Source organism: Stegastes partitus, unplaced genomic scaffold (assembly GCF_000690725.1).
Source record: "Stegastes partitus isolate 25-593 unplaced genomic scaffold, Stegastes_partitus-1.0.2 Scaffold246, whole genome shotgun sequence".
NCBI classification, from domain to species: Eukaryota; Metazoa; Chordata; class Actinopteri; family Pomacentridae; genus Stegastes; species Stegastes partitus.
The window spans coordinates 443926-457278 of record NW_007577977.1 but is presented as its reverse complement, the minus strand read 5'-3'; the positions used below and the strand labels follow the sequence as shown (position 1 = coordinate 457278).

At 41.2% G+C, this 13353-nt stretch overlaps 1 protein-coding gene across 2 annotated transcripts in view; it reads left to right on the top strand.

The window, feature by feature from the left end:
• LOC103357312 (zinc finger, MIZ-type containing 2) overlaps window positions 1-8064 on the top strand; it is a 50237-nt gene extending 42173 nt beyond the window's left edge. For both annotated transcript variants that reach the window (XM_008281814.1, XM_008281815.1), the window contains exons 19-20: window positions 923-1132; window positions 3568-8064. In XM_008281814.1, coding sequence (XP_008280036.1) covers window positions 923-1132; window positions 3568-3675 — 318 coding nt within the window. In that variant the 3' untranslated portion in view covers window positions 3676-8064. The remainder of the gene's footprint in view (window positions 1-922; window positions 1133-3567) is intronic.
• The last annotated feature ends 5289 nt before the right edge of the window (window positions 8065-13353 follow it).

The following is a 13353-nucleotide window of genomic DNA, read 5'->3' as shown; positions in this document are numbered from 1 at the left end:
AGGAAAGTAGGGGAGAAGAATGGGGGGAGGACATGTGGGAAAGGGTCATGAGCGGGATTTGATCTCATGGCCTCCACATTGGGACTGTAGCCCTGCACATGGGACGCCAGCTCAACCAGGTGAGCTATAGCGGCGCCCCAGTGGTGTAATTTTTTAATAATACACCAATGTATTTAATGTTAAAATGCATTTTAAACTTGCCACCGAGTTTTGGAAGTCAGAAGGTTAAGAAATGAGGTCAATGCGAAAGACAAAGGTATTGATAATTATATTGAACTGGGCTTACACTTGATCAAAGTGCTCTTAACATGCTGAAATATAACATCTCTAAAGACTAAATTGTTCCATCTAAGAATCTGGAACCAGACATGTATTATTTTTTTCTTGTAATATATAAGAAGCTATTAATCAGCTGTGGTTGATTTTCTTCTGATTGACTGATAGACTAAGCAGCTAATTTGTAGTTACCATTTGTCCTACAATACCATGTTAAAGCGTCACAGAGCTACCATAGCTGCTGACCAGTTGACTTTCAGCTGAAACAGCCTGAAATCTTATTGGTCTTCAGTCTGAATTACACAGCACTGACTGTCTCTTCCTTCTGGCCTGTAAGTTCAGTTAAGAGTCTTTAACTGGAGCTGAAGTAGACAGCGCTGACTTAGGGGATATTTGCTCACACATACAGTCCTAAGGCACTAATTCACATCCCACCTGTCGCACACAGCTGCTTCCTAGAGATCCGTCCTCCTCTACTGTCATGCACTCCTGGTCATCAGCCTCTTAAGAAAAGGCCACAATGATTTCCCACATGTGGAGTTTTGTTTGTGGTCAAATAATAGAGATGTCTTGCAGGACTTTGTCTTTTTCGTTGCCATAAAAAGAAAATTCCCTCCTGTTTCTGTCTCACTTTCTTTGCGGCCAGCCGGCTCACTCCGGACGAATAGACCACTCCCATAGCCTCCTCCAGCAGCACGCTTCAGGTGTCCATGGCAACCAGAGTCTTGGTGATGCTGGTAGCCCGCTGCCACAGCGGAGCGCCAATACCCAGAATTCTCGACTGCAGGGTGACAGCTCCTTTGGTCTGGGTGGTCCAGGAGCTTCTGGAGGTGATGGAGCCGATCACGCACTAGATGTAAGTTCAGTTGCAGGACTTAAGTAACTTCATGATCAGTCACATTTCTTATGTTTCAATCATCTTTTTCAATGAGCAAATATAATTTGCTTGAAAAGAAGAGCAATGGTGGGATTTTTCCTAGATGTGAAATTAAATTTTTGAAATAAAAACTGTGTATCTAATCTACAAAAACCAATTCATTCATTTTGATTTCTGCTTTTGAGTAGTAACAAAATGAATCACGTTCTTCCAGCAGAAATCCCCAAACCAAAAGAAAGTATGGAACTGAACTCAACATGAGGCTACACTTTTTCTGATGTTATTATTATCGTTCTCGACCGGAAAAAGGTGGCTTGCCCTCTCCAGTAGTTTTAAGAACTTCTTTGTGATAGGACAATGGTAAGAAGTTGTTAGCTGTACCTTGACATGTTTCGGCGTTCCATCTGTCGCCTTCTTCAGAAGTGTCATCTGACGTGTGTGACGTGTCTTTATCAGCTGTTTTTCCTAGGTGTGGCCAAACTGACAGTTCCAGTGGGTGTGTCAGTTTGGCCACACCTACCGCCGCGCGGCGGTCTCTGGAGCAGAGCGTCCCAGGTGTGGGATAGAAGGAACGCTCCATCATCTCTATTGATGGTGTGTGAGCCTCGCTTCCTGATTTCAATGGATTCCCGGATCCAGCGCCTGTATTTATGCTCCTCAGTCTCTATACGCCGCATGGAGAAGACCAAAAGAGCTCTAGGAGCTCTGGCCTGGGAACGCCTAGGGGTCCCCCTGGAAGAGCTGGAGGAGGTTTGTGCTGATCGGGAAGTCTGGGCAGCTCTGCTCAGGCTGCTGCCTCCGCGACCTGACTCCGGATAAGCGGGAGAGGATGGATGGATGGATGGTTGGATATTATATCATGGTTCCTAAAATGTCCAATTGAAGCTGACTCCAAAGCTTTGTTAGCCCCCATTAGTCCCATTCACCTTTCTCCTTCCATGCCACTATCTGCACATTACTGTTTTCAGAATTCCATTTGTGACTGGAAACGAAAATCCACCATCTCCGAGCAGCGACATGCTAACTGAAAACGGCAAGTTGAGGACTACAGGGTTAGCTTCTCCTCACATATCCAAATGTAGCTTAAATCCCTTCTCTGGACGACATATCCTTATATTCCAGACAATTGGTAATAAAAATACATTTTAAAAAAACATGTGGACTCATCATAAACCTTTGTTTAATCATCAGTGACAGGACAATAAGAGTCTTACTTTTGCCGTTAAACTTCTCTATCTGCAGTGCTGAAGTACGAAAGTGTTCGTCTGTACAAACATCATCTCAAACTTGTTCCATATTAGATAAACAGTTGTAGAAGTCTGTCTGAGTGGGATGAGGGTGAGATGCATCCTACCAGAACTAATGAACCACAAGCTCTCAGATTTGTTAATGTAAAATGCTAAATGGTCTATGGTTATGTAGCGCCATTTAACTGTAGCACTTCTACTAAGTGCTTTATAATTTTCTTATTCATCCGTGCACAGACAAACTCGCACTCTTTAGTATGTAGAGGAGCAAATGGTCAATCTGCCGCCCCAGTATCAAACTGCTGGGGATTTCTCACAAAATAGGCAATGACAGCTCGCTTAGACATTTCTAGCAAGTTTCAAGAAGGTTGCTGAGGAGGAGGAGCAGGAGGAGCAGGAGGAGCAGGAGGAGGAGGAGGAGGAGGAGGTGGTGGAAGAAGTGTTTATTCAGTTGAAGTAGCAGTCGAGTAATGTAAAAATAAACAACTACAAGTAGTTTGCAGTACAAAAATATCATCAGATGTGTCAGAAGTAAAAAAAAAAAAACAACAAAAAAAAGAAAGAAAAACTCCTGTGTGTGATATTCTTTTGTGCGGCATTGTTTTTATCACAAAGTTTTTTTTCGTTTGAAAAATTAAAAGTGTACCTCTGAACATCCATTATCCATCCATTATCTATACACCGCTTAATCCTCACTAGGGTTGCGAAGGGGGGGCTGGAGTCTATCCCATCCGACTTAGGGTGAAGGCAGGGGACACCCTGGACAGGTCACCAGTCTATCACAGGGCCACACGTAGAGACAGACAACCGAGCACACTCACATTCACACCTACGGACAATTTAGAATCACCAATTAACCTCAACAATGTTTTTGGACTGTGTGGGAGGAAGCCGGAGAACCCGGAGAGAACCCACGCTGCACGCGGAGAACATGCAGAAAGATTCCGGTGCCCCCACCGGGATGCGAACCGGCAACCTTCGTGCTGCGAGGCAACAGTGCTACCAACTGCGCCACCCTGCAGCCCTACCTCTGCACATATGTGTGTTTATTTAAGCACAGACCCAGACTTTCAGTATCTAAAACTTTCAGTTTGGTGCCTATTCAAAATCCAACAAAAACTAATTACTCTTTTTTTTTTTTTTTCCCTGTCATTTTCTGTCCTGAAGCTACTTCCCGAGCTGACCAACCCAGACGAGCTGCTGTCCTACCTGGGCCCCCCCGACCTCCCCAACAACAGCAGCGACGACCTGCTGTCTCTGTTCGAGAACAACTGATGTGACATTCACGTCTACGCTGGTCATCTTCCAGTCCAGCCTCTGCTTCTGTGTGCCGCCTGAAGGCAGCACCAGATCTGTTTGCACCCTCTACCTGTGCGTGCACGTGTGTCTATGTGTGCGTGTGTTTGTGTGTGTGGGTATGGTATGGGTGTGTGTGTGTGTGTGTGTTTAAGCAAGCGTGTGTGGTGGTGTTTTTGTGTATCCTTGTCTTTCTGAAGTGTCCTGCTGTACTCTGAAGCTCTGTCAGTACAGTGTGGATTTGGGATTGAACACTGAGTATGAAGAATCTAACAGTACGCAGACACCGACTCTGCAGACCAGCATTTTAAACTATAGCACAAACCACAAGCTGGAGGATTCTATTTATAGGTTTTATAAGTGGAGGATAATGGAAGTTAATGGACACATTAATACAGTGGTTCCTAAACTCTGACTACTGGGCTCTTACATGCACCCAATATTAACAGACACTGTCTTTGCTGCATATCATGCGCATGTCGCAACATTGTCTGAGCTTTTACTGCAACTTATCTTTCTAAGTTTATGCTATAAATCCAGATGTTTTTAAACTCACTAAAAAGAAAAATTGATTCAGATCCCAGAGTTTCCAAACACATCCAGCTGAAGTTGGTGAAATTTATATGACACTCAAAGGACATTCTGAGACTTTTCTGTGATATGCAACCCGAACCAAAGCCACACCTAAATTTAACAGGTTCTTCGTTTGCCTGTGCTCCACCTCTCGAAATGGCTTGGCAGTCTTTGTGGCTGCTGACAGACATGAATTCTTCATTGCAGGGTCTCTCACCTGAGCCTCTCAGAATCAGCTGATTTTTTTGTACAATAACTTCAGTATATTTTTCCACAAAGAAAAAATCCCCGACTGCCTGAAATGGCTTACATGTAAGTTCTTAAACAACACCTTGTGTCCTTCCTTGTCTTGGCCCAATAACACTGCAGTGTCAGTCTAGGTGATTTCATAATACAAAGCAAACACCAATAATAATAATTTACCCCTTATTGATGATGTTATTATATTTATATTATGTCCAACTTCAGGGAAAAACAACAGAGGCACAGCAAATAATTAATGAGGCCGTTGTTGATGCTGGTATCAAGTATCTCAATCCTGACTGTTGCATATCTGCGTTGCAAGAATTTATCAGAGCAGCACACCACAATACTTTGAAGATTGGAAAATGCCTTGAGTCTTAAGAAAAACTCAAGTTCAACTGATGGTCCTTTCTACAAATACCAACAAAGTTTGGGAACCGTTGTAATATTCTGTATTATTCTTATTGTCAACAAATCACATGAAAGCACTGAAACCAACTCTGCGTTCAGCCATCTCTCAATACTTGGACTTATCTTGTGCCTACTAAAGATATTTAAAACCAAGTTCATTTTTGTAATTTCCTGAAACAACTTCAGATTTCTTGAAAGTGACCAAAACAGGAGGAAACTAGCTGGGGACTATTTTCAATAGCAGATTAATCCACATTTGGTGCAAGAACAAGAACATGATGCTCAACCTCTTGCTTTAGTCTGTGAGGCTTCTTTTTTTTTTTTTACAAATGTTCCAATTGTGATTTACCAAAAACTGTTGAATATCACCTGTTCTTGACTTTCTAACCATTACCAAAGAGTAAAAACAAGATTTTCAGACCGCAGATCATCAAGTCCTGCTTTCAAAAACCCAAAAGTTAAAAGGTTAGCAGTGCTATTTATTGTTTTGGAGGAGGTGAAACTATTAGAAAATATTAATAAATAAAGGAGTATCAGGGTCATTGTAAGTGATCACACTTGATTTTAGTTTATTTTTTTCTATAGTTTTGTATTTGCCTTCTTGACCAGGTATCCCAGTGTAGAGATTTTAAATCTGAAAAGATGTTGTGGATCATTGAAGGCTGAATAAAGAGTCAACTCAAATGAAATCAGCTTTCAGAACCAGAGGGTAGGATGTACAATTATGAAGAAAGGAAAAAAAAAAAGAGGCCACTTTGATCCATTTTGCAAGTTTAAATAAACCTCATCACACCATAGATGCTGCCGGTTAACAAGGAACACCATGAGGTGGTGCAACATGTGGAACCTCATATTGTAGTTTGGTATCAACTCATCCACATCTGAATGTTTATTTCTGAACAGGCCTCGTTCATGACGATGTCTTTTCAAAGGTTGGGTGTTGATTATATGGTGGCATTTCTGGGCTCTTATTTTCTCATTTTTAAATCTGATGGCAAACGATCATTTGATTAGTTCGTCCACTGTAGCTATAATTTGTTTGTTTTTGTTTTTAACTGCAATGACCCTGATACATCTTCCTGAATTACCTGCAGGAGTAAAGAGTTAAACAAATCTAATCTAATCTAAGTTAGTAATGTTATTGTGTTAAAACTGCTATAAAATGTTTCAAATTAAAACATCATGATTTCAGGTGAAATGAGTGTTTTCACCCTTGTGGAAACTGGTAAATTCGAACTCTATGTTTGTATAAGCAGTTCTTGCATGTGGACAGTGTTTAAAAGTAGTGATAGTTTTGCTCATAAAACTAATAAAACTATGTAACAATAAAATTAACAATTATGAAAAATAATTATTATCCAAATAAGTAACAATACATTTAGTATTTAGTTCAATTTAAACAAAATTTTAGTGAAATGCAGTATCATGTCTCTGTCATATGTGTCATATGTATCAGTCTAAATTCAGATTTTCAAAATTTAATTTTAGATTAAATTTGTGTCATTTTAAAAAGTTAAAATTGGTCAATTCTACAAATAATTTGGGAACCAATCTGTTTGAACCAATGCTCTTGCATGGGGCCTGATATTTGTGAGCATTGTTGCTGGTTTTATTCATAAGTCCAATAAAAAGCAAGAAAAAATATTAATGTAATAACATTTTAGTAAGAATTATCATATAAATAGTTATTATAGTACACTAATAAAAATGGATTTGGTCAACTAATTCAAATTTTATTTAATTACAGTGTCATGTTCATGCTCTAGTTTAGATTTTAAAAAAATTTAATTTCAGGTGTTTTCAGTGAATGCTACAAATATCTTTGAACTGAACTGCTACCAAAGTTGCTCTTGCAGAACTTGTTACGATAATTGTTAAAGTTTGGTCCTAAAACCAAATAAAAATTGTAATTCACTGTAGAATAATAAGACTCAATAATTATTGGGATAATTATTATAATAATAACATCATGAGAAATCGTCAAAATAAATACAACAAGATTAACAGAAAACATTGGTCAGTTAATTATGATATCATGTTCAAACTCTAAATGAATTCAGGTTAAGACGCTATGATTTCAGGTGAAATTACTGTTTGTATCCTTGTGTAAATTGGTGAGTGGTGCAGATAGCTTGAGAATATGTGGTTCTTGCACGAGGCCCAGAATTGTTGGTTTTGGTTATTTTATGTGAATTATTAACAATAAAAAAAATATTTAGAATAGCAAGCATTTCATTTTGAACATTGTGAGGACGACGAGATGAAGAGGATCCAAGCATGAACTGATCATTGAGTAAACCAGAGAAAATACAACCCACATGTACAGAAGACATTTAGAATATGTGACGCTGGGAGAGTGCTGAGGTTCATTGTGTCTCTGACGTCCTTCAGCACTGTGAAATATGAAAATAACCCCCCCCCACCACCACCACCACCACCACCACCACTGTTTTCCTCTGTTGGTTCACCCTCTCTGGGGGGTTTCAAGCTGTGTGTCGTGGCATTTTCTGCCATCTGAAAGCTGTTTGTATGTTTTTAAATGGTTTGACATGTATAACCCATCATGACGCGGGTTTGTGTCCTGTATAATCAGCTGTTTTCATTAGAGAACGTGTGTGTACCAAATGAATTGTTAATCATGGTAATTTTAATGTTATTAGTTGGATAATGGATCATTGTTGGCACTGTATACATACTGTATGTTAGAAAACTATAAAGCAACTGTAAAAATGTCACAGTCATACGTACATTCGTGATGCATGTATGACAGAAAACTTACAGTCAGCTGACATTGAGTTAATGCAGTTACAGAGGTTGAAATTATTCTTAATACCACTTTTTAAAGCTGACGTTTTTTCTATGAAGGATTTTCCGACTGTGGTCCGACAAGGCAGCAATGAACAATGTTCAATTTGAGCAACACAATAATGTTATATTTGGAAAATATGGACTATTTAACTGCAAATTTGCTAGGAAAAAAAAGTTTTTTAATATGTAAACTATTCCACATATTTTGTAACACATTGTAATTGCCATTATTTTCTATTTATTTTTTAATCATAATCATCATTGTACCTACAGTTATTTTGTCCTCCTCCTGAAACTCAGAATCAGAATTAAAAATCACTTTATTTGACAAAACGGTGTGTTTTCGATATTTACAAATGACTCAGATGTGTATGGAAGCAAAGCATATATTGATCTGTATAAGAAACTGAAAACCGAATGACAACATTTCATCAGTTCAATTTAATTCATTGTAATTTACAAAGGTGAACAAAAGTTTACATCATGGCAGCCTTGAGTTTCCAGTGACTCTTATAACTCTTAATTTTCTGTGATGGAATCATTGAAACCTATGTGTCTTTGTCACCATCAACCATCAGGCATTATGGCTCTTTCATAGATTTATGAAAATCTGCAGGGTGGCGCAGCTGGTAGCACTGTTGCCTCGCAGCAAGAAGGTTGCCGGTTCGCGTCCCGGTGGGGGCACCGGAATCTTTCTGTGTGGAGTTTGCATGTTCTCCCCGTGCAGCGCGGGTTCTCTTCGGGTTCTCCGGCTTCCTCCCACAGTCCAAAAACATGTTGAGGTTAATTGATGATTCTAAATTGTCCGTTGGTGTGAATGTGAGTGTGCTTGGTTGTCTGTCTCTAAGTGTAGCCCTGTGATAGACTGGTGACCTGTCCAGGGTGTCCCCTGCCTTCACCCTAAGTCGGCTGGGATAGGCTCCAGCCCCGACGCGACCCTAGTGAGGATTAAGCGGTGTATAGATGATGGATGGAAATCTACTGGGTCAAAAATATACATACAGCAATTTGAATGATCAGTTTTGGAGATGTCGACAGTTGTGTTAACGCTTCTTAGACCATGTTTACACATACGGATGTTTACACAAAAATGGATCCACTTTTTCAAAAATAACATTGTGACACAAGATCGTTTTCAAAAAAGTCTTAGTTTACACAAACCTACATAAACGCGTCGTTAAAAGCTGCTATGAGCATGTCAAACCTATAGGGGGCAGTGTAACACGAAGAATAAAGCCATGCTAGCCAATCAGAATCCTGGCTAAGCTCCACCTGTGCCAGCTGGCTTACCAAACAAACCCCTTTTACTCAGCTTTTCACACAGGAACTCTTTAATCTTACTTTTCTTTGCATTTAGAGGCACATGCACATACAAAAAAAGGCAATCAAAACCAGATCAGCCTTTCTACACCTATTCATTGTCAACTCGTCTCCTCTGTGGTTTCCTGGTGGTGGAACAACTTACCAAACTGTTCAATCTACTGACTCCCTCTCAGTCTTTAAGAAAAGATTAAAGACCCAGCTTTTCACTGAACACCTTCGCACTTGACAGACTAACAACAAAAAACCAAACGAAAACAAAACAAAACAACTAGAGAGCCTTCAGTAGAGGGACATAGTTGCCAAATGTATGCATGATCTTGACCTTTGTCTCAAGGTCATATGTTATATCACCAGTTTATAGGCCTCAAATGTCTTCCTAAGTTAGTTTACTAAGCTTATGTCTTTTTGTGCATTTTCAGTCATACAGAGCTGTTTTTGTCAAATGTGACCCAATGCATGTATTGACCCCAAACTCTAATCACTGAGAGAAAGGACCATATACCAAAGTCATATATGAAGTTTCAGGTTCAAACTCCTCTCCTGTAAAGTGCTAGACTGTTAACAGACAAAAAAACATTTACACACACACGGGCCCAATTACTCTATAGTTGCCCATCGATGGGCAACTATAACTAAAAAAGTCCTCCCACACAGCCTGCTATTGGCATCAACGCCCTATCACACTTGAACTTGTTCTATGGCACTTATCCAGATTGTTTTCTCCTGACTAGATTCTTGCTTGTTTTCTATCTGCTATCAGATGTATGTTGCTTTGGATTAAAGCATCTGCAAAATGAAACTGTAGAATTGTATTCAATTGTCCAGACAGACAGACAGACAGACCGACAGATATACTTTATTAATCCCCAAGGGAAAATGTAGTTGCTACAGTGCAAAGATAAAGTTACCACCACCGTAAATGCCGATAAATAAGCAAAAAATAAACAATAGGAAAATATAAAATGCAAAATGTACAATATGTGTAATATGTCAAGTAGAAATGTCCTGTGTGAGTTTAGTTCAAACAGTAATGTGAAATGAAAAAAAAAGAAAAGAAATGAAAAATACTTTATTTATCCCAGAAGGGAAAAACAAAACAAGAGTACAACAGAAGTGTGCAAAAGGCAATTTCAATGACGGAACCAGATGCTACAAGGCAGAGAGGGCTGAGAGTTCTCTGCCAGCCAGGAGTGATGTGTTGAACAGGGTTAGTGCCTGTGGCAGGAGAGATTTCCTGTATCTGTCCTTGTGTCAGCTGTGGAGCTGGACCAGCTGGACCAGCTGCCCCGCTGCCTTTCCAGCAGGGGGTGAAGCGGGTGGTAGTGATGGGACATACTGTGCCGAGGCTTTGGAGCGTGTGTCGAGAAATCCAGGAAGTCCATCAATGAAGTGCGTGACGAATTAAGCCTCACTGGTTTAGGAAAGGGTTCGAGTGTTGGCGTGATTTCTGAATATAAAGTGCAGTGAATTTCCGCAAAATTTGCTTATCAGTGTTTACGTTGGAGTTTTGCTAATTTGCCTGTGACATAGAGAAACTAGTTTTCAAGGAGCCTAAAGGTAGAACGGTTCCCCTTGTATGGCAAGACTTTGAGCTGATCTCTTCCAATAATATACCTGTAAATAATAAAATGGGTTACTGCTATAATATTCACATGTGAAAGGGTTTTCTCCAAAGCCAGAGAAGTTATTTCCAAAAGCCGACTTAGGGCAAAGGCAGAGCTCACCCTGGACAGGTCGTCAGTCTATCACAGGGCTACACTTAGAGACAGACAACCAAGCACACTCACATTCACACCTACGGACAATTTAGAATCACCAATTAACCTCAACATGATTTTGGACCTTGTAGGAGGAAACCGGAGAACCCGGAGAGAACCCACGCTGCACGGGAAGAACATGCAAACTCAGAAAGATCCCGGTGTCCTAACCGGGACGCCAACCGGCGACCTTCTTGCTGCGAGGCAACAGTGCCACCAACTGCGCCACCTTGCAGCCCATGAATGAACCAACCACACAAAATCAGATTAAGGTGTTTTTATTTCTATTCTTGGGACTGATTTTTCCCATGCTGACACTGTTGCAAGACAGCCATCACAAATAGTTTATTATTTATTTCTGCCAGTTTTCTTTTTTCTGAAAACCGAGACTTCCGACTGTGATGTTGTTGTGTGTATGGAAGCGTATACTTAATGACAATAAGAATGATTCAGGTTCTGATAGTTGAAATGACAATAATTTTTTTGGTCAGCAGGGGGGTTTGTGTGCACATGAAGCCTCGAGAAATGAACCTTTTTTGAACCAATTGCATAGAAAGCGTCAAGGCTTCATGAGGCTTCATCTGACCATCACTAGCGGGTGGTCGGATTATCCAGGATGGACAACAGCTTATTTCAAGTCCTCCTTTCTACGACAGCTTCAAAACAGTCTGGTTCACAGCCAATCACAGAGCCGGCTTTCCTGATCAGTTTGTTCAGTCTGTTCTCATCACCGGCTCTGATGCTGCTCCCCCAGCAGACCACCGCAAAGTACAGGGTGCTGGCCAGACTGGTAGAAAACCTCCAACATCCTGCTGCATCTGTTGAAGGATCTCAGCTTCCTCAGACAACAGAGTCTGCTCATCCCCTTCTTGTACACAGAGTCAGTGTTGGTCCTCCAGCTCAGTCTGCTGTCGAGGTCGACACCCAGGTACTTGTACAACTGCACCATGGCGATGTCCTCACCCAGGATGTGCAGTGGCTGTGTAGCTGTCCTCTTCTTCTGGAAGTCAGTCACCATCTCCCTGGTCTAGGCCACAATGAAATGCAGATGATTCCTACCGGACCACTTACCCACCAGAGCCCTATACTCCTTCTCCTGTTCATCTCTAACACACCCTACAACTGAGAGACAACTTCTGCAAGTGGCATGACCCGGAATTGTACTGAAAGTCAGAGATGTATAATGGAGACAGCACAGTGCCCAGTGGACCACTAACCACCACATCAGACAGCGCGCTGCCCAGACGGACAAACTATCTGTCAGCTAATCAGTGATCCAGGAGACGGTGGGCGTGTCTACATCATGGGCAGCTATAAAAATATATCGTTATTTTTGTTATGGTTTGGCATAACAGAGGCTCGCCCCTCTGCTCCGCCCTCCCGGAGCCTTTCTGACTAGTCATTGGTCTGCTGTAGAGCCTGTCGGAATGTCGGGGCTGTGATTGGCTGTGTGCGGGATTGACGTCCCCGCTGCAGCGCTTTCTTAAACGCTGAACTGAAGCACCGAAGCGAAGCTGACGCGTTGTCAGGGTTCATTGAGAGCGACTCCTCATCCCAGCCTGCGCGCACTGACACGACCATGGGAAACCCCAAAGTGTTCTTTGACATCTCCATTGATGGCTCTCACGTCGGTAGGATTACCATGGAGGTAAGATCCGCATGTTCACCTCTCTGACCTCAGTTTAGTTCCATTTAAGCTTTACAGGTTTTAAACGCATGACCGACATGTTGCAGTGCGTCAACTTCTCCCCTGCAGCTTCCAGTCTTCCATGTTGTTAAAATTTGGTACACCAGACTCTATTTCATACTAATATAGTACATTTAACTGTGTGACTGTCCAGAAAGCAATTGAATCGGATAAAAGCCTTCAGAAGGATCAGCCTGTGAGCTGCAGGAAACGCCCAGCAGCAGCAGCAGCAGCAGCAGCAGCAGCAGGACTGCAGCTGGAATCTGCAGGTCACTGGAGCTGCTGTGTTATCTCACAAACGTTTCCACATTTCCAATGTTTAGTTTTCATATTTTTATTGTCATAGTTTCGTATGTGGGCCTACATATTTTACTTTCCTACTTGGCTGCATGGTAAATGAGGCCTTAATGGTTCCTGTGTTTAAATAAACATTGAAGGAATTTTTAATGATGAACATGATGTCTGTTTTTAGCTGTTCAGATGTGAAGATTTCTTGCTTTTCTTCTGAGAGTAAATTACCATTTGATTGAGTATCTTTTGGTTCGTGTGTGTCTGTATGACAAAATAACACATTATTATTCTTACTATTATTACTATTCTTAATATTGTTGTGTTGTTGTTGCTAGTACAAACATTTCCCTGAGGTTTCCACCTATTCTATTCTATTCTATTCTATTCTATTCTATACGTTGCATTGGCCGGTTCGCGTCCCGGTGGGGGCACCGGAATCTTTCTGCGTGGAGTTTGCATGTTCTCCCCGTGCAGCGTGGGTTCTCTCCGGGTTCTCCGGCTTCCTCCCACACAGTCCCGCGCCTACAAACGTGAACCTTTTGGCGCCGCTAGAGGGCGAAAAGT